This window comes from Protopterus annectens, chromosome 5.part1 (genome assembly GCF_019279795.1).
Source record: "Protopterus annectens isolate FY-2018-M chromosome 5.part1, PAN1.0, whole genome shotgun sequence".
NCBI classification, from domain to species: domain Eukaryota; kingdom Metazoa; phylum Chordata; order Ceratodontiformes; family Protopteridae; genus Protopterus; species Protopterus annectens.
Window position 1 is genome coordinate 312,461,320 of NC_056736.1, and position 21,757 is coordinate 312,483,076.

The 21,757-nt window shown below is 37.6% G+C and overlaps 1 protein-coding gene across 2 annotated transcripts in view; it reads right to left on the bottom strand.

Moving 5' to 3' along the window:
- The window catches only part of CLDN10 (claudin 10), a 257,484-nt gene extending 236,912 nt beyond the window's left edge, over positions 1 to 20,572 (bottom strand). Inside the window, exon 1 of one of the 2 annotated variants that reach the window (XM_044072994.1) lies at positions 19,492 to 20,572. In XM_044072994.1, the coding sequence (XP_043928929.1) occupies positions 19,492 to 19,711 (220 nt within the window). In that variant the 5' untranslated portion in view covers positions 19,712 to 20,572. The remainder of the gene's footprint in view (positions 1 to 19,491) is intronic. The other variant, XM_044072993.1, reaches the window with a different exon arrangement.
- Positions 20,573 to 21,757: the final 1,185 nt, after the last annotated feature.

Genomic DNA, 21,757 nt, shown 5'->3' on the forward strand with positions numbered 1-21,757 from the left:
ATTTAATTTGTGGGACCTCTTCAGTTCTATTCAAAAACTGATGTGAATTTTCTGACATTCAGATGCCTTGTCTGAGACTGTAACATGAAGTGTGTATGTGTGTGTGTATGTCTATGTGCATTCTTGCAAGTGAATGTGAAGGCAGGCTTGTGTATGTTTGCATAAATATTTTATATATATATATATATATATATATATATATATATATATATATATATATATATATATATATATATATATACATATGTGTGTGTGTGTGTGTGTGTGTGTTTATGGTGCAGATATGCATGTAGTATAACTACCCGAGGTGGTAGTTATACTACTAGGGGAAATTTGTCCAAGGCATTGGGAAACTTTCCCTGTTCTTCTTGGTAGGTGCCATGGAATCTTTGTGTAATTTAATTTGTGGGACCTGTTCAATTCTCATTAAAAATGGACATGAATTTCCTGTCATTCAGATGGTTTGTCTAGGGCTGCAACTTGCAGAGTGTGTGTGTGTTTGTAATGCATATATGTCTGTATGCATATGTGCTATTTAATTTGTGAGACCTCTTTAGTTCTAATCAAAACCTGATGAGAATTTCTTGTTGTACTGTTGCTTTATCTAAGGTTGCACTGTCTATCTATCTATCTATCTATCTATCTATCTATCTATCTATCTATCTATCTATCTATCTATCTTTGTGTGTACTTGTAATGCATTGTTGTATGGAATCATTTTATTGCTGGACTGCATTCTGCAATAAACATTCTTTAATGCTGTCATCCATTTCAGAAAATCCTATTGTACTGCGTAAGATCTATTCAGTCACGCGCACTGAAATGTTCTATTAGCATGCATGAAAGGTATCTTTCATTTAGTGACGTTATGCTGCTGTTACTTTTGGCAGTAATTATGTGGCAGGTGACACACACCTCAAGGACGACAATTACACAACTCTCACAGACTTGCATTGTATTGTATTGAATGTGCACTGTTTCTTGTCTACTTTTATGTTTAATATAAATAGGTCCTACCATAGGTTTTTGTAAGGAAGGTACATGGCTATTTTCAGATCTCGTATTACCATGCCTCCACATTTTACCTTAACTTATGCAGTGCATTTAAATATTCTGTCAGAAGATGGAGCAGTTGGAGGTTCTGTAAATCATTTGTACTTAAAATATGCTTTTAATGTACCTGCACTTTGCAAGAAATGAGCCATGTTTGGAAAACAGAATTGCATTCCAGATTCTGTATGTTATTTTGTGGATTCTGCATTTTACAGTGATAGTGAAATCTCTGTTTGCTATTATTTTTCAGTTCGTTACCAGTTTTGTATAAATCTGTGTCTTTCAAAATGTTTGCTAGTGTAATATGATGCTGTTATTTTTCTTCTCCTTGTCTTTGCTTACCTTGGTCACACCTATGATTCAGGTGTGGGTCACCTTGTTTTCTTCATGGTCACTGTGATAAATATACATCTGGTTCTAGCACAATATGCAGTCACAGAACCATATCCATATTAATGATACTGCATTCCATGCTTTTTTGTCATTCCTTTGTTAATCACACATCGTCATTGGATGACTAACACAACAACAATCTCACAGATTTGAGTCTTGTTTGCTTTTCTCTCATACATGTTATACTTGTATATACACATGTTCTACTCCGTCTGTTTCATTAGTTCTCACTTTCACTGTTATTATTATCATCCAAACTTTTCCTACTCCTCTATTTACATTAAATTTACTGCAGATATTTGGTCAGGTCATGTGTGAGAAATAAAGTAAGTCTTACCCAGAGAGTACTGTGATTTCTTTTTTATTTTTTTTCCATCACCATTGGTAAGACTGCTAGTTTGACTTTTTATATGATTTTTGTTCACGGGGTTTTATGGCATAACTGAATGTTAGTCTTGAAAAAGTAGCCAGTTCATTTGCTTTTTCAAACTAAGGATTGTAGTTCCAAATCACAGTTGCTAAGTGACGTGTGAAGGTGGTTGCCTGTGACTAATAACTTATACTCAACGTGAGATGGTTCTGGCAGTCTTTATCTACAATTTACTTAGTTCTTTTTCATAACTGGGTAAGTATATGGTCTTGCAGAGCCTTTTTAGCCCGCCACGTTCATGCTCCTTGACATATTTTTGTTCTATAGCTACAAGAGTAAGCCTAATTAGTAAACGTCTTGCTATCCTTCACCTTTTCAATGATTTGTCTCAGCCAAAGAGTACCTACATAATGCAAAAGATGCTCTGACAAATACTAAAAGGAAATCACTTGAAAATTCCCTGAAAACCAAAATGATGTTTAGTGAGACTGCAAAATCCAATTCAGGTAGGAAACAGAATAATACTTAAACTGGCTTTCTTTGCTTGTGCATTCTTGAGGTTGGATTAAAGAGAAGGCAAAGCAATCTGTGATAAGAATAAATGACATTTAGGTGGAGCTGACCTTTTCAGGATTATTTGAATGTCAAGTTCAAAACAGTTGTTAAGAAAAGTAGCACTTAATCAAGAATAACTCCACCTTCAAGTATAGTTAAAACTATCCCAAAGTTATTACTTCTGTCTGTAATATCACCTAACAGTAGCTCAGTGCCCAAACCACCTTTGGTGGCTTTCATTTTCTTAATTTTGATTTTTTTCTGTCACAAATCATGAAGGTTTAACCATTTATTACCTTTGTCTGAAAGGAGTCTGTCTCAATCTGTATTACATTGTGCAGACTAAACTCTTTTCTGTAGTTTTCATTGTTATTTATTGCCTACAATTTAATATCCTGTGTGTGTCTTGCTGATGTTAGAAAAATCCCTATAATGCATATTTAAATCCTAAAGTGAAATTTTCTTCCAAACAGTTAGTTGCTGAAGTATATTTATATGAACAACAAGGCTCTGTTAGACTGAACATGATCTATAAAAGCTAGTAAATGCTGTTGTTTTGGTCACTGAAGTCTTACTACCCAAGCAAATGTAGAAAAATATAGACAGTGGGGTGTACTAGAACTTACATGAAGCCACCTTACAGGGCCTGCCAAATGTCAACTGCTACTCACAAACAACTGAGCAGAGCTGCTATACCCATCTATTTAAGACTGTTTGGGGAATGTTGGGCAAACTTTATAGAACTACAACTTTGACTACCTAAAGACCAGCTGTCAGTTTAGCTACTTAAGTGCACTATGAAGGGCTCTGAAATGGTTTAACATTAGCAGAAATCCCAACAAAAAATAAAAATACTTTAAACGATTGCTGGGCAATTTGTTTACAGTGAAGATTTTTTTCCATAATCCAATTATGATCACTATTTCTAAAAATCTTAGTTTGTGAGTATCTCATTCATTCATTTTCTTCATATTTTAAGGACACGCTTTTCTTCTTTTTTTTTAAGAAGGGTTCTGACCTTTACTCTGACTCTGTTAGTTTATGTTGTATTATAACTGTGCAGATAGCATACATATTTTTTTTGCCTTTAGTTATAGGTAGTTGTGTTAAGTGTTTTTACTGTGATTTGAATAAGTTTGCTTTGTTTGATATATGATTGTTACATTATGAAAGTTTATTAAAATGGTATCAAAAATAAGTTAGCACGAACCTAAGTGATTCAGAAAAAGAAAAATACTGGCACAACACTCTCACTGTAATGAAATGCAGAAACAAGCCACCTTATTATGTTTGTCTGTGTTGTATTATATTTATGGGGACACAAGGTGCAGTAAAACACCCAGGTAGATATACTGACAAACAAAATCATATCATTATGGCAGTCCTTGTCTGGCCATTTTGAAGTATAACAAATCTCAATAACAAATCTTAATACTACTATATGCTTTGAGTGATACTATGACAACACTACTGTGGAAATTAACAACTCACGATATATGGATGTGTGTGTAAAATTTTATTTTTCCATTTCTGAGTGAAGTTTTCATTTCAAGATCAAAAAAACACCACACTTTCCAGCTGAGGTATAAAACTAATTGTCCATAACTTAAAGAGTGACTTTGCAGTACATACTTAGTTTTTAAGACCTTTTTTCTATCTCTAGATGGAACCTGTGACTTACCCAAGTGATCAATTTTCTCAATGGCAGTATATGTCAGAGATGCACCTAGCTTCCCTTACTAAAACTGCCTACATGATGTAAAAATAGTAAACAAATACCAAAAATGAAGTAATGTGAGCTTTCAGAAAATGCCTGAATAGTTTGCAGAGAAATTGCAGAAATAGATTCAAACCAAATAGGAAGCAATAAGAACGTCATGCTTTGTTCGTATGTGAGACCCTTGATGTTTAATTAAAGGGGGAAACAGCACATTTATGAGACCTTTGATACTTAATTAGAATAAATTTACACCAGGGCAGACATGGTCTTTAAAAGGAAGAAAAGGCATGTTTATGAAATATTTTATATTTAATTAAATGAAAGCTGGGTTTGGTTCAAGATATCTGGTACCAGTTGAAAGGTTTGTAGTGCAACTGTAACAGCACCACAATGCTCCTTCTTATTCTGATTTCACAGCTGTATACATAACAATGGGGATAGTAACAAATGGTGTGAAAAAGGATCTGACAATACTGGATTAAAGGTCAGAAACTGTTTAAATTTAGTGTATATACATGCAAGCAAGTCATTTAAGGTTTTAAAAGAGAAAACAGTGTGCAGAATCAGCTGGGAAGTATTAAAACTAATATGAGTAGAACTAGACTTTGGGTTGATTTAATGGCAATGAAGAAATGTGCAAAAGCATTGAGTTGGGGTGGCAGTGTACTGTCCCAGAATGAGACATAGCCAATAAACAACAGGAAGCATCGGATTATGTAAACAGTGTAGACCTCATCTACAACATCAGGCACAGTTCTGCAGATCCCAACACCAAAGGCACAAATGGTAGACGTAGTCTAAAAGAAGACAATAAATGTGTCCCACAGTTATATAAATAGAGGATTTAGGAGGTTAGTGTGTGTTCTTGTGAAAAGAAAGTAAATGATGAGGCATGACAGAAACTCTTAGGGATCTTAAGAGATTCATTTCAAGGTGGTACTGCTTTTCAAATAAGTGAAGAGCTCATGGAACATGTGAAGGTATAAGGGCATCTTTTTCTAGAGAGTGATAGGAGAATGTGGTATGAATATTGGCTCTAGGTGATGCTCACTGTTGATGTAACACTATATACAAAATGGGAAAAGGGGGGCGTGATGCTGATGCTAATTCCCCTTAGTATACTGCGCCATTAAGAATAGTGAGAATATTCATAATTTCATGTGATACAAAATTCTTGAATGTCTGGAAGCAGTTCACTGAGTCAGCCGAGATTTAGGCAAATAGGCACTAAAGGTGTATTAAGTGACTCTTATTTGCTGTGCATGAAATGATACACAGGAAAGCTAACACACTGTTTTGCTGGCAAGCCAAGAACCATGCAGTCTTTGCAAAGCTTGTACAAGTAATAAGTCTCTTTATACTGATCACGGGAATTCAGTTTGTAGTGCAGGTGCAATCAAAGACCCCCCCCCCAGAATCTTCTTAGTCGTGTGCTAACACTACCCTACCCCTCACCCTTATTCCAACCCTTTCCCTTGTAATATCACTATACAAGACACTCACACACACGCTACACAATCACATGCACAAAACTAAACCTAGCCCTTACTCTAATTCTAACCTTAACCCTCACACACACACACACACACACACACACACACACACACACACACACACACACACACACACACACACACACACATATACAGTACCACACCTTAACACATACACATCGACTTAACATAACCAAAAGCACATCCCCAGCAACATGCACATTGGGTAAACCTGCTTTTGGGCTAATCCCAGCATTCAAAAACATGGCATTTGGAAAAAAAAGCACAGTAGTGCACTTTGTAGAGAAAAATGAACATGCAGCAAAGTGAACTGCTCCTATATGTATATATATTTACCAGAACTTGTCAGAGAGTTGGGATGCATGGCTAGGCTTAAAAAAGCCCCAGTGGTTGTTAGTCTGGTACACACCAATGAATATATATTTATATGTATATATATATATATATATATATATATATATACATATGTGTGTGTGTGTAACGTGTATATTTTAATGTGTATATAGTATTTATTAACTAAATATATGCATATCTTACACACACACACACACACACACACACACACACACACACATCCACACATATAGATAGATATATGTATTTATGATTAGAAGTCAAGTGGTCAGCATCCTTTCAATTGGCATCAGTTACATTAATTCCAGACAATCAAACAACACTCCTTTGATGGAAATGGCATCTCCAAATTTGAGACAAGAATCACTTGTATCCCAGACATTTCTTTCGTGTACATCATAAAATGATTGCTATGGAATTACATACATTTTACCTTTCTGTTTCTGTATGCCGTACTGTTAAATATTGCATCTGCTTCTGTAGCGTAGCAGTAGAAGTTGCACATCTATTTTTAAGTGTTTTTGTAGTCCACTTCTCTGACTTTATCTATACTAACTTCGAGTTTGCAAAGCAGTGGGATAATGAGATAGTTCCTAACCTGCACACTTGATCTTGCCTCTTTTTTTGCAGTGAATTGTTACTGAACTTATCATTCATTTGATTGAAGGACACAGGTTGTCTTTTTGTTGAAATAAAGAACATTCAACCATAAAACTGGTTTATATGTATGTGTGTGTGTGTGTGTGTATATATATATATATATATATATATATATATATATATATATATATATATATATATATATATAATATATATTATGTAAGTGTGTGCATCTGTGCACGTGCATATGCATACATGTGTATGTGCTGTATTTAAATCTATTCACTCTACTATCTCACATGATATAACAAGCTTATTTATTAATATGAAAACAAAACAGTCCGACTACCACGGTTCAAAGCATAAACTTATATGTTTAATAAATAAAGTGAACACAAGTGGATAAGCACTTTTGGGTTAAAGAAAACCCTTCATCAGATCTAATAAAACACACATCATGTAGTAGTAGTATTTAAATTGAAAATAAATACAAGCCCTATATATAAATAATAAAAACAACCATTTAACAAAAGATACACCTACAGTCATCAAACTGTCAAACAACATCTCAGCACTTAATAGAACAGATCAAACTTTCATGTTATAGGATAATCTACGCCTCTTGAGTGCTGGTTTAAGAGGAACGTGTCCATTCAACCCTGGTGCCTTGTCAGCCTGTAAATTGATAGTGTGGCAGGGATAAAAGCCAACCCCGTATTCAACAATGAATAATGTTCATCTTTCAGCATAAAACTCACCTCAATATAAACGTTATTTCCCTTAGTGGCTGTGTTAGTAAACTTAGAAGGAAGTTCATCAACCAATGGTGTTTTATCCCTTTCAACCAATGGTGTTTTATCCCTTTCAACCAATGGTGTTTTTATTTATTTATTTATTTATTTTTATTTAACATTTGTTGACCGGGAATGTCCGACTAGGTTCCACAGAGCCTGTTTTCAGTGGAGGCCTGGGGAGAAATGCTCCAGATGCATGTCTTTGGAATGTGGGAGGAAACTGGAGTACCTGGAGGAAACCCATGCGAACACAGGGAGAACATGCAAACTCCACACAGAAGGCACCCCAGCCGAGAATCGAACCGGAGAACCTCTTGCTGTTTTTCTACTCTTATGTATGTGTTTATTCAAAGGGGTGTGCGTTTTATTTGAACTGTGACTGAAGGCTTTCAGTTTAAATAGTACTACATGATGTGTGTTTTATTAGATCTGATGAAGGGTTTGCTTTAACCCAAAAGTACTTATCCACTTCTTTTCACTTTATTTATTAAAAGCATAAGTTTATGTTTTGGACTGTGGTAGTTGGACTGTTTTGTTTTTGTATTTTTACTCTTCTCACTCAGTCTTGACTTTTAGGACTGCTTGTGCAGTTCTTCTTTTATACTTTTAAGCTTATTTATTTGGTGACTGACTGTTTACTCCTGGTGAAAGAAAGAGCACAGGGACATTTTTTTCCCTAGAGACTGCTGATCACCACAAAGCCTAATAATTGCTTCATAGGTGACAGCTTGGAATTTGTGCTTATATTCTGCTCCTGGCGAGAGAAGAAGCAGAGTGCATTGATTCATGACTGTTTCTGGTTGGACAGTGTGTGTCTATGCTTAAAATTTCTGATTGGTCTGGTTGCTATTCAAGGCATTTACCAGGAAAAGGCTATAACTAGCCTACAGACCCTTGCATCATCTGGGACAATAAAACAGGCTGAGGCCTGTTTCTCATCTTGGGATTGGTGCTACCATTTTGCTTCTAGTGAGAGAAGCAAAGGAGCATTGTATCCCAGCAGAGTGCAGCTGTGGTGAGACCAGCACTAGTAGTAGCCAAGCAGTAGCCATTCATGCGACTTCCCTCTTTTCAGCATTCTTGACAAGCTAATTTTTTGTTTTCAGTAAGTGATGTTTGATTTGTTTCTAACTTCAGAATATCTGCCTAAATACTTCACCCTTAAATTTTCAGGGTCTACATATTAGTTTCCCCTCAAGTGTTTGGATGTGCCCTGTACAGACTCAGGCACCTTGAGTGACATTTTTTTCTGTAGAAGCATGACTGAAATTTCTCCTATACCTAGTTGCACACAGGACACCTAGTTTGCCGTGACAAGCACTGTCCCCAGAGAAGCAAACTGAATACTACTGACATTGCTTTATATTCTCACTCCAGCTATCTAATCAATAAAAAAGGGTCAGTTGCCATGGATATGAACTTTCCCACTATCTCCATTGCCAGCTTGGTGGATATGGGCATCCTGAGGCAATGTAGAAATTGCCTCATGTTTACTGACAACCAGTTAATTCTCAAACAAACTGATTTGGTATGTGAGAGATGTGCTTACACAATGTCACTGAAGGCAAAGCTCTCACATAAAAGTACTCCTAGTGTCAATAAGGTTGTCAGTAGTACACACACTGCACCCATCATACACAGTTCAAAGCAGACATATAGATCCACATATGCTGAGGCATTTTAAATGTAACCTTCCTAAACTGCAAAGACCTCCTAGATGAAGTGCACATAACAAATACCCTCAGCAGCCCCAAATGCACTATTTTAAAACAACACCCACATCGACACAGAGAGCCACATCTCATGGAGCCTCTACTTCTAAGATCATAAGGCAAGCCACTACACAGTCCAACATTCTGATCATTGGAGACTCCATCGTAAGACACACCAATGTCCTTCTCACCCGGCTGAGTAAGGAGAAAGTTACGGTCAGTTGCTTATTAGGGGGCTAAGATCCACCACATTACACACACAATCAGGTCACTGGAACACAAGTACTAGTATGACTCAGTCATAGTCCATGTGGGAGTAAATGATCTGAGATGTACCTCCCTAGACTATATATGAAGAGAGACATCATGGAACTCTCAGAATATGTGTCTCAGGTTGGGATGAGCCTAGCATTGAGCAGCATTTTACCCTCTCCATGGATGATGCCACAATAAAAGCAAAAGATGATTGACTTTAATAATTGGCTAAGTTTCTGGTGTCATTCTAAGGGGGTGAAATATTTGTCGGCATAGAAGGAAATGGTCAACAGACCACGATGCTTTGCCAGTGATGGTCTGCACCTCTCCCCTCTAGGCTTTCGAATATTAGTTAAAAACTTGTCTTCCCCCAAAGTTCCTTTTTTAGGCAATGACAAACTGAAAGTACTTCTGACATAGCAAATCAAAACCAAGAACATCTAAAGGTATTACTGCTCAGTGCTAGGAGTCTAAACAAAAAAAAAACTCTACTCTCTAGAAGGTCTCTTCACCCTAGAGAATACTGATGTCTGTGTGGTCACTGAGACATGGATTAAAGCCATGGACAGCACACCAACAGTGCAAGGTTATAACTCCTTTCACACATTTAGACCAGCCATTACACAGACAGGGACTAAAGGTGGGGATGTCTCTATTTACATCAAAAATAAATATACCTCAAGGCTGGTCAAAGAAGACAATGCACTTGAGCTGCTCCATGTTCAAATCACCATAGAAAAAATCCAGTATCACTTCCTTGCAGGCTATAGGTCCCCCTCTATGACCCAGGAAACCCACACACTGTATTTAAACTTATTAGAAACACTACCATCCAACCCAATACCATATTCATGGGTGACTTTAATTAACCCAATATTAACTGGGAATCCTATACAACACCAAACGTACAGGCACAGAAATTCCTGGATTTTGTAAATACAAACTCCCCGAACCAGATAGTCAATACACCAATCAGGGGTGCAGCCATATTGGATCTGGTCCTCACTAATATGGGAGAGTGATGCACACCCCTACTGTAATGTCTTCCCTGATAAGATTAGACCACAAAATGGTCTCCTTTGAAGTAAAAATAAAACGTGGACACCCAGTTAAACCTGGAATATTCAGAAACTACTGTAAGGCTAACCTCCTGCTATTAAGTGATAACCTGGCAAAATTTCAAGCCCCCATAAACTCTGAGAACACTGCTGCCTATGCAGAACTGTTCACAGAAATCCTGTACAAATATGTTAATAGCTGCATAGAGACAGCTGTACCCCACCAGGAAGAAGTATGGAGCTAACTCAAAAAATAAGCCACTCTGGTGGAATCACAAAATCAATAGGTTGTATAACAGAATGAAGAAAACTGTGGCAAAAATTAAGAGGTGCAGCACCCAGCAGGATAAAAGCACTCTCATCAAACTCAATAAACATCTCAGAGGACAAGTAAACTCTACTAAGGCCAAATTTGAGGTGAATTTGGCCTCCCAGGCCAAAGACAACTACATGGCATTCTTTAGCTCCATCTGCAACCTCAAAGGCAATACAAATTTGTGTGCAGAGCTCACTGTAAATGGAGCCACCTATACTGAACCAGAAGATAAAGCAAACCTATTGGCCAATATGTTTAGCTCCAACTTTACCCCTCTCTCTCCCTCAACCTTCCCTCAGGAAATACTACCAAATTTAACTCCCCTGCTATCACTTGGGAACAGGTCCTTAATGCTCTCTCTCTAAGGTCAAGAACACTGCATCAATGGGCCCAGATGATATCCCAGGATTACTTCTAAATAGCATGAGACATGACCTATTAGGGCCTCTGGAATTGCTATTTAACTATAGCCTCCAAACAGGCTTTGTGCCTCATGAATGGAGAACAGCAACAGCCATCCCTCTGCACAAAGGTGGGCCATCTACAGACCCTGGAAACTACAGACCCATAAGTCTCACTTGTCTTATATGCAAAGCCATGGAAAGAATTATCATGGAAATGATCAGCAGTGATATAGTAAACCTCCAGACACTGGACCCAACCCAGTTTGGTTTTGTCAAGGGCAGATCATGCCTACTCAACCTGATGGACTTCTTTGAAAAGGTCACCTAAGCAATGGATGAGGGCAAAATGGTTCACACTGCCTACCTTGACCTGACCAAGGCATTTGACACAATACCAGACTTGAGCATTGTTGACAAACTCAACAGATTAGATACAGACTTGTATGTCACCCAATGGATAGCCAACTGGCTCACAGACAGGACCCAGGAAGTTAGAATTGGGGAGTCCACCTCTACAAAGAGGCCAGTTACAAGTGGAGTCCATCAGGGAACAGTCCTTGGACTGCTCCTTCTTGGCATTTACTTCTCTGAAGTCAAGGCCAATGTCAGTGGTCTCTGGATGACTAAATTTGCAGATATTGCAAATTAGGAGCTGTCATTGAATCCTGCACTGACAAAATGTTCTCCAGGAGGGGCTGATACAGATAAACAACTGGTGTCAGAGCCATGGGCTAAAACTAAATGCCAAGAAATGCATAACGGTATCCTTTGGGAAGTCATCCATCCCTGGTATCTATCATATTGACCACACACTCCTTAGAGCTGACCCAGTAGTCAGGGACTTAGGGACACACATATCTAGTAATCTAGCCTTTGACCATCACGCATCTACAGTTGTGAGGAAATCATTCTAAACTGTGCAACTTATCAACAAACATATGGCATCTAGGTCCAAGGAAATCATTGCCCCATTGTATTTGGCATTCACCAGTCCTATCATTGAGTATAATGTCCCCTTTGGTATGTACCTAACCATACAAATCCAACAACTGGAATGTCCATAGAGGATCCTCACTAAAAGAATACAGGGCTTAAGTAAAACCTCCTATGCAGACCACCTCAAGGTCCTATCCCTGTATTTTGCCTCCTACAGGCTTTTGAGAGGCGATCTATGCCTGGCATACAGGGTATTGTCAGATCCCACTCTGATGGACCTCCTGCATATCTACAAAACAAACTGCACCAGAATTACTCATTCTAAGGACTTGAACCTTTCCTGTGATATAAATAGGACCTGCTGGAGAGACATGTATGTATCCCAGAGATTACTCAGTCTCTGGAACAGACTCCCCATCCATGTGAAGCAGAGTTTCTCCCTAACCTAATTCAAGTGCAACTTGGTCAGTTGGATGGAGAAAAGGAAATTCATCCGTGGTTTGGCACCTATGCCTCTAATGGACACAGGCAATCTGTAAATGGTTCATCTCCCAGGCCCTAGCTTGTAAATGTTTCATCTCCCAAGCCCCTGCTTACACTTATCAAGAGTATCAGAACTTGTCAGAGATTTGGGATACATGGCTAGGCTTAAAAAGGCCCTTGTGGTCATTAGCTTAGTAAGTAAACACCTATGAACCTATGAAGACACTGAATTAACTAGGTATACACGTAAAGTTTTTTTTTCTTTTCTGCCTATACATAATTGCATTATCTAATGTTGTACAATGTGAAATATCCTGAATCAATTTAGTAAACGTGTCTGTGTGAACCTTCCAGACTGTAGAAAGACAAGGGTCATTGAATAAAGGTCTCTTGTCTTTCCTAAATGTGGTATGTCAATTGGATTGTATTCATTGAAATTCTTCATATGTGTTTTACACCTTGCTTTTGCTGTTGTCCAAACTAGTCTTTGGTACAGCATTCTATACTACCATCAGAAGCATTTTTGGACTGATGATATTCTAATCTACTGTTAGGATGCCAACTCCTACAAGCTAGTCCAACTCTAGACATGCAGCTCAACTCCATTAAAACATCCTCATATAAGCTGGCACACTCCTCACAAGTTGCACACAGTTCTCCTTAGCCCTAGATGCAAATTCACAGCATTGCACATGCATTCTGTCCTCAGGCACCTACTTTTTGGCAAGCTCTCCCCACTGACTTAAAAGAAATCAACACTTACTCCAAATTCAGAATGCAACTTAAAAAGTACCCCTTCATCAAAGCCAAATGTTCCTACTTCAGCACGGGACACATCATATAACACATTTTCCCTATCTTCTTTCCAGTTTTCTTCTCTTGTCACAGAATTTCTGAAAAATTGTCCACTTTAGAAACTAATATAAATATTGTACATTACATATTGCTTATTTAATATAATGTACATGTACAGTTTTTGTATGTAACTAATCTGAGCTACTCTGTTATTGTTTACATTTCTGCATTTTTTTTCGTTTGTGAAATGTTTTATTAATTCACTGGGTTGACCCTGTAATTTGTTACCACACTTCCCTGGTAAACAAATGAGTGTATGACAGTTGAAGTAAGTATGACAGCTTTGAACACCTGTCATACACTCAAAACTGTGCAAACCATAAAGATTTGAAAACACAGTACATTGAATCACACAGATTTGAACAAAAAACAAATCTACTTTTTTTTTGCAGGTGATCAAGCTCCTCTGCAGCCCTATGTGCTCTGCCCCCCCCCATAAATCTTATATATATATATATATATATATATATATATATATATATATATATATATATATATATATGTATGTATATCAACTATGAGATCACAATACAGTGGGGAAAGTGCAAATTTCCTGATTTCCTCAGGGCCACGATCAAGGACAGCAGGAAAGCAGTTACATTTGATCAGCTGATCAACCTGTCAATGTGCTGAGCAGAACCCATATGCATCTGTATATAAGTTTATAATGAATAATCGCCTGTGAGTTTGATCAAAACACAAAGCATTAAACAAAATCATTGGCGATTACCATTAGCTACCACTAAAATCATCAACAAAGTAAGTGCAAATATAAACCAATACATTTGCGATTAACAAAAGTAAAACAAAAAAACAACTTTTATGTGCTCCCCATACACCTGGAAGTCAAATATATTAACTCCAGGGTTGCACAAACTCAAAGAAAGGGGGAAAAGCTCTTGAATTATGTAATGGTTGATCTAATGAACTTTGACCATTACATAATTCAACCAACTGTACCACCAAAGAAAAATACCAGCATTTCAGCACATGATGAAATGGATGCAGCGATAAATCACATAACACCCATGTAGGTGTGTATATATATATATATATATATATATATATATATATATATATATATATATATTATATATACACACACACACATGTATATATGGGTAAATAGATAAGTGTAGACAGTTCAGCATGTAGGCAGAGGTAAGTAGGTTGGTATTAGGGCTGGGAATGTGTTTGTGAGAGTACTTGTAAGGTAGGGTCATAGTAAGGGTTAGTTAATGGGATAGCTTTAGTGTTCTGCATATTTGTCAGTTCATTTGTACGTGCCTGAGCCTGTCTTGTGTAGTGGTAGTGTTACGAAAAGGTCTTCTTCTAAGGTAAGCTAAAGTGCAGGGGTAACGGTTAGGGGCAGTGGCATGGTTAGTGTTAGACTTAGCATGCATTAGTATTACTATTCAGACAAACCACATTCTATTGTGCTAGAATGGATAGTAGGTTTGCCGAATTCTTCAAGCTTAGCAAGGGATGTTTTGAAACTCTTGTTATAGAAGCATGCATTGTACAAGCGAAGTTAAAACAGTGCAGGGAAAAATTCCTGCACTAAATGCATCATCTAGCTTGAGATACATTGACCAAAAATAAATGTATTTAGTTAACAGATGGGAACATTAAGAGTGCAAGGGACAAGGCCCCCACCCACTCCTGCTTATGTTTCAGTGATGTTACTCTGGGAGATTTAAAACAAACTAATTTCAAACTTTCATGTGGGAGAAGTCAACAAAGACATCTGCTCTGTAATTGACAAAAATACCCCAAAAGCAAGCTTGAAGACTGCCATCATTCAAAATGGATTCCAGAATGATGATTAGTTTAGATTTATTCCTGGTTCATGGCAAGAGGTTGAGTGTTATACTAGTTGCATACGACCGAGTTTTGCTGCTACATGTAATACAGAGCGGAAACACAAATATCTTAGAAAATTATAGCTGACTTACCTAGACTGTAGGTACTAATGCACCTTATATACTGGATTCATTTATATTCTAAAAACTGCTGCTTCTGATATTTCACTAAGAAGAGAGTCTCTTTTATGAAATTTTTGGATCATAGGAGGTTACTAGGCTAACGGCCCTAGAATCTTTTTCAGCCTAGCTATTCATGCCACAATTTTCCCAATTATCAATGTCCATGCACTAGAATGGCTTTGTTATATTCCTGTCAGTTAGGACATCTACAAGCTGCCCATCCATAATGGCCACAGGTGACAAGCCGGGGTGAATTAATGATTTCTCATCCATTGGTCCGAATTGTATTTGAATAAGCTTAGGGAGGAGCTCTGTTTCAAATGAATGGGGAGTCTGTTCCAGAATGTGTAAACAAATATATAAACCTATTTACAACTTTTTTCACGGCATCATGGGAGATATGTTAATTATTCATGATCAATGAACATGCTAAAGCACACAAAAAAGCTTCTTACCACATAATTAAGCTAAAAATACAGACCCTATTAGATTTGGACATATGTTGCACAATCATTATTGCTCACCAGTATATCTTACATGAAATATGGCTTATACTTTATTTATTGCTCACCAGTATATCTTACATGAAATATGGCTTATACTCTATTTTGTTTATAAAAGCAGATGTTCTGGGCTGGGAGATCCAGCTAAAAACAGAAACAAGAAAGCAACACATGCATGGGGATGCTTTCAGAAAGATCCCGGCAAAGTACAGAAATGCATGTATACAACTATCGAATGACTCAAAGTTTGTTCAGTTCAATAATATGTCTGAGTTCAGCACTCTAAACAAAAACATGTCCATAGTAACAAACCATGCAATGGAAACATGTCATGAAAACAGTGTATACATTTAGTTCAGCAATACTACTAGGCAGTTCAGTATACATAATGTTACATGTAACTCTGTATGAATAATAATGTGTTACAATAATTAGATACTTAAACTTGATAAGAGAAGCAGAGTAGTTTAATGCTTATATAATGCACTGGTTAGGGAAGTTGGACCAGTCATCTCGCTGCACAAACATTGGGAGAGTATTTTTCAACACACACTAATGTTGTAGCAGCTGTGTTCCTGCTAACGCAACATGCCTTACCATAGGAACTGTACTAGCATATGCTGGAAAGCTAACAACTAGCACACCAATGTCTTGGCAGATATCATATAACAGGCAATATTAAGATATCCAATCTAATCATGCTTTATCAAAGTGATTATCACTAAGCATGTTTCAAGTTAAAATGTATACAAAAAACATAACTATAGAACAATGAGATATAACAGGCATGCCCCTCATTTTTAACTTCTAGAACATATTAGTCAGGCTGTGTGGCACAGAGAGCTAATGCTCTGAGAAGGACCAAATTACATGAGTTTGAGTAATGACATGGGAGCTGGAAGAGATGGGCAGAGTAGGGATGGCATGAATGACTGATTTTGTCTTGGCCATTAGTCTGCCAACTGGCGGTCTGCTGTCTTGCTAGTGGAGAACTGCAAATTATTACTACAGTCTCACAGATGTATGAGAAAGTATTTTCTTTTTGCCGATCTCACCAACCATGTACTCTCCACCAAATTGCTAAAAAATAAATAAAGTTGCTGGGATAGTAGTGTACCATATGATGATAAATGTCTCACTTTGTTATTTCTTGCAAGGACACAGTATCTAGGAAATGCAATGGTCCTGGTACAGCATCTTAAAAAAAAGAGCTGTGAAGTGTCCTGGTACAGCTTCTTAAAAAAAAAAGAGCTGTGAAGTGTCCCAACATGCAGTGAAAAAGTAATGTCTGTGCTAAGGTAGGATAGTAGGTGCAAATATGTAGGGAGAATTCAGTCTATGAGAAGAGAAGCAAGCTAGCACCTGTTACATTAATATCCATATTTAAAATGGATTAGCAGCTTCATGGACACAGGAGTGTGTGCTGGGCAATGGTTCTGCTAGAAGATGAACTCAGACAGTTCTGTGAGCAGTACTGGACCATAGCAATGCCTCCTAGAGGAAAAACAACTGTTTTACTATTTAACGTGATTCAAAAAACATCAGTACACTGAACCTGTAGTAGTACATACCTGAATGCAGTGGTGTCAGTAACTACAGTGAGACATTAGTTTTTTCAAGAAAAACAAAGCAGCTTGTAAGGCAGTAGGCTTCATGGAAAAATAGCTGCATCACTCTGGCAGGACCCTAGTACCGGTCACTGGACAAATCCGGTGTCATTTCAGTTTAACAAGAAAGCATACAGTAGGAAATGAAAATATGTGACAGCATGTTTAAAACTACTAGAATGTTAAATGGTCTCATTAGTTATATATATATATATATATATATATATATATATATATATATATATACATATATATATATATATATAAATATATATATATATATATATATATATATACACACACACACACACACACACACACACACACACTTTTTTTTCAAAATCACTTTTTGGCATTCATAGGATCTTTTTTCCTTATACGACTTATGTAAGCAGATACAATTAAAGTAGCATTTCCTAAACTTAATATTATTAATGGCAGTAGGTAACAAAAATGGTTGCTTTTCAAGTGAAGTGAACACAGAGTGTTAACATCAAGTTTAAATATTTGACCTTATCTAAAATAAATGAATAAATTAAAGTAAATCAACAGTGATTTTTAACTATATGAAAAATGTAATACCCTTTTGTGTAACTACACACTGCCATATATCTACTCAAGAATGTTATAATAATAATATATTGTTGTTTATCTCATAGAATAAAATCTATTGACTATGACCCAGAGAGATGATCTAAATCTGAATAGTGGTCCTGGCACTGGATGAGTAGGCATGGGTGATGGCAGTCATTTGGCCAGTACCTTCTCACCCATCCTGGGGGGAAAGTAGATGGTGGTGGTGGTGTGATCTGCTGAAGTACCTTGCCTGATGGCAGTCCTTGCCAAGTAATGGCACTGTATCCAGAATTAAAACACTTGTGTAGGCATGGATTCATCAAAGGGCTGACACTGTGAGCTGCACATCAACCACCAGGGTGCACTAAGAAATGGGTCTAAAGTAACAAAATCCCTGATGGCTGCTTGCTTGATAGTCTTGTGCGAACAGTGCTTACCCAAGAGAAATAAATGTGCTGGTGGAGTCACAGAGGAGTTGATGGTCTGAAGACAGCTAGGGAAAAACAGATTTAAAATTATAAGGTTGATTTGGATAAAATAATTATCTGGATGTTTGAAAATGACTGATGAAAATATGCAGCATGTGTAATAAATATTTATCCTATCACGGACAATCTAGAAAAAATAGAAGGAGAAAATTAGGAACGAAATGCTATTTGTCCTGCTATTTATTTACTGAGAGAGATTAAGTGTTACTTATTTTAAGAACTGTCTTCATATCCCATTCTCAAAACAATGACCTTATGTATGGGGTCTATACATTCTTAAATGTATTCATTTTCTTGTCTTTTCCACATACTCATGAAAATTCAAATCATCTACCACTTGTTCTATGAAATAATTCCTTTTAGCTCTTCCACTATCTTTTATATTCTATGTTCTTTTGTTCTTACACAGTGTTTATTTTATTCCGCCTTCTTAATATGGACCCACTTGGACTCCAATAAATCCCTCAAAGCATTTAAAACTTTCTGACGATGTGTTGTTGCCTCACCCTTGCCAAAACTACACCTTATTTACGTATTATGTGTTTCCCGGTGGAGATCACACACCGTTTTGCTGCATCTTCGGAAATACATTTTTTCTGTCCACGATGATGGGGTATTAATCAGGTTCACACCTTTTAAACGTCATTTTCACTGGCACATCACATTTACGTTCGTCTTGAGCATTTTCTACTAACGCTGAAGACTTTTCGCTTTATCAGCATTCTCAGAGTCAGACTTGAGCTAACTCTTAATCTGATCGTAATGCTTTACAGGTTTAGCAATGTGAACCTGAAGTGAATAAAACAAGTAGTCAGAAAATAAATAAAAACTTAGATGGAAGAAAACACTGATTTTCTCCTATAGAACACAACTCTATGCAATCCCTCAGATCTCGGGATCTATGATAATTGGAAATAAATCCAGTTAAAGACAAAACGAGTACCAAAAAGATGTACAGACCTTCGAGCGCCAGCATGGACGGGAAATCCTTACAGTTGGAGACGCCTGTGGAGTCAGTAACGCACGTCTTCCAGAGGTTGGACCAGAAGGTGGCTGTTGTGATGACCGTGCCATCAATAGAGGAAACCTTCCAGTAATCAGTGGGGATGGTGGAGGACACTAATATCCAACCCGCTACCGAAAGGATAAAAGCTATAATCTCAGACACCATACTCGCCATCCCTGCTCACTGAATATGCAGTCTGATCCTCTGGGACTAGTAAAACTGATGTAATGTACCAGGGCCGCTTTTCTCCAGCTTTTCCGTTATTTCTAAAGAATCTTTCTTCGATGTTGAGTCTATTTCTCACTCTTAAACGTGACCAAGGTAGCAGGATAATATGACGGAATCTCTTAGTTAAGATATGCGTTTCTTTTCTTTATTTTGTTATTTAATTTGGGGGAGAGATGTGAGGCACTTTTAAAGCGAACTCAAAGGTAAGGAGGGGGTAGGCTACCTTGCATCACCTTTTCGAACCAATCGGTATGCCTACAGCCTTTCACAAGGTGTGGGTCGCAGAAAGCGTTTCATTATATCAACTTCAAAATTGGGCAGTACAGATGGCAGTCAGCCCGGTTTAGGGGTGTAATAGTACACACCCACCTGCCAAAAGGCGAGTCGTATTGGGCTAAGTGGTAAATGGTTTACGATAATAGCTGATGCCAGGTGGGATTTTCTTTTCGCGTGTGAACAATGTTGTATTACTTTACGCACAATTTGAAGGGTCAGACCTAGAACAACATCAATGACATCTATGTGCAGTGCACTCATGTGCCCTTGGTTCGCTATCGAACACGGCAACACTGTACTGTCCACAACTTTACAGCGCGTAACGGAAAAATAATCTCACAGGTACTCTGTAGGAGCATAGGGAATAGAAGACAAGCGAGTTTTAGCACTATTTACGCCTTTGCAAGCACCCACCCTGAGAGTGCATCTCCTTTTTAGGGGACACTTAGGCCAGGTAAATTAAGGACACCTATCCAGTCATCTATTTGCGGGTCCCCTTGGAATGCACGTAGTGAGCCCCGTCTCTCCACCGTGTTTTATTTGCAGCCAGCTACTTGCAGGTGAAGGTCTTGATTCCCTTTCACTAGAGCAAGCTACAAGCAATTTTCAGCCTTTTTACTGGACTCACACAATCAAAATAAATTCGGGATACTTAACTGTAGCTAGGTATAAATTTTAACTTTATTGGGTGGCGTGAGCCAGGGAACCTTGTTGGCTAGGCTTACAGGCCCTTGGGCCGATAGCCTACTACCTACCTATGGACCTATAATGTGCGTAGTTTGTCTGCATCCCTTCTCCATGAAGTATTAGCATACCTCTCTACAGATTTTGCCTCATATTTTTGGTCTATTTCTCCAAAAAATTGTTTTCTGGCAATTCACTGACTAATCATTGAGGACTGAATTGAGAAAAATAATGACAAACGTTTACGTTTCAGAATTCATATCCTTCAGAAAATTAAAGCGAATGCAAAACTTGTTTTTCTATTAACTTTCTAAGTCTGTAAGAGCAGTATTTAAAAGTGTCCCTATTTTTGACCCTTTGCCCCACCCCCGAATTTGTGGCTTTGTCCAGATTTTTTGCTGGAAGAGAATGACAGGTATGCAAGACATAAGCAGAGGATCTGTTCTGAAATCGATGCATGAATGCTTTCCTGAGATGGCACACTATTTTTATGGCACACTATTTTTATGGTTAAAATATTAATTTCTTACGTCTACTTACAATGTATAAGTACACAATCTACTCGAAAACGGATTATTTCTCTTGACAATTCCATTTTATAGTTGCAGTTGACAACAGCTGAGAATGAGATTTATTTGGATAGACTTTTTCACTTTCTAAATTTTGGATGGGAGGAGTAAAATGGAGAGGTAGTACAAGTATAATCTTACCGTAACTTCTCCAAATCTATCTACTTTCCAGCTGGATGCAAGTGTTTACCCCGTGCTGTGCCCCGGTTTTACACCAAATTACGACAGAATTCGAGCAGATGAAAACAAGGAATCTGAAAGTGTGGAGAGCCAACGGCGCTTACATAAGGAAACCACAATAAGCCAGGCAAAGCTTCTGAATGTGACATCATTACTTCTTTAAAAAAAACTCCGAATTTAGTGTGCTGTGCTGTAACTTGTTTTAGTCTCCCTGTCAGGGTAACACTTCAAAGTGCAGATAATTTTTGTGAAGGCATAATTGGTACAAATCAGTGATGCAGAG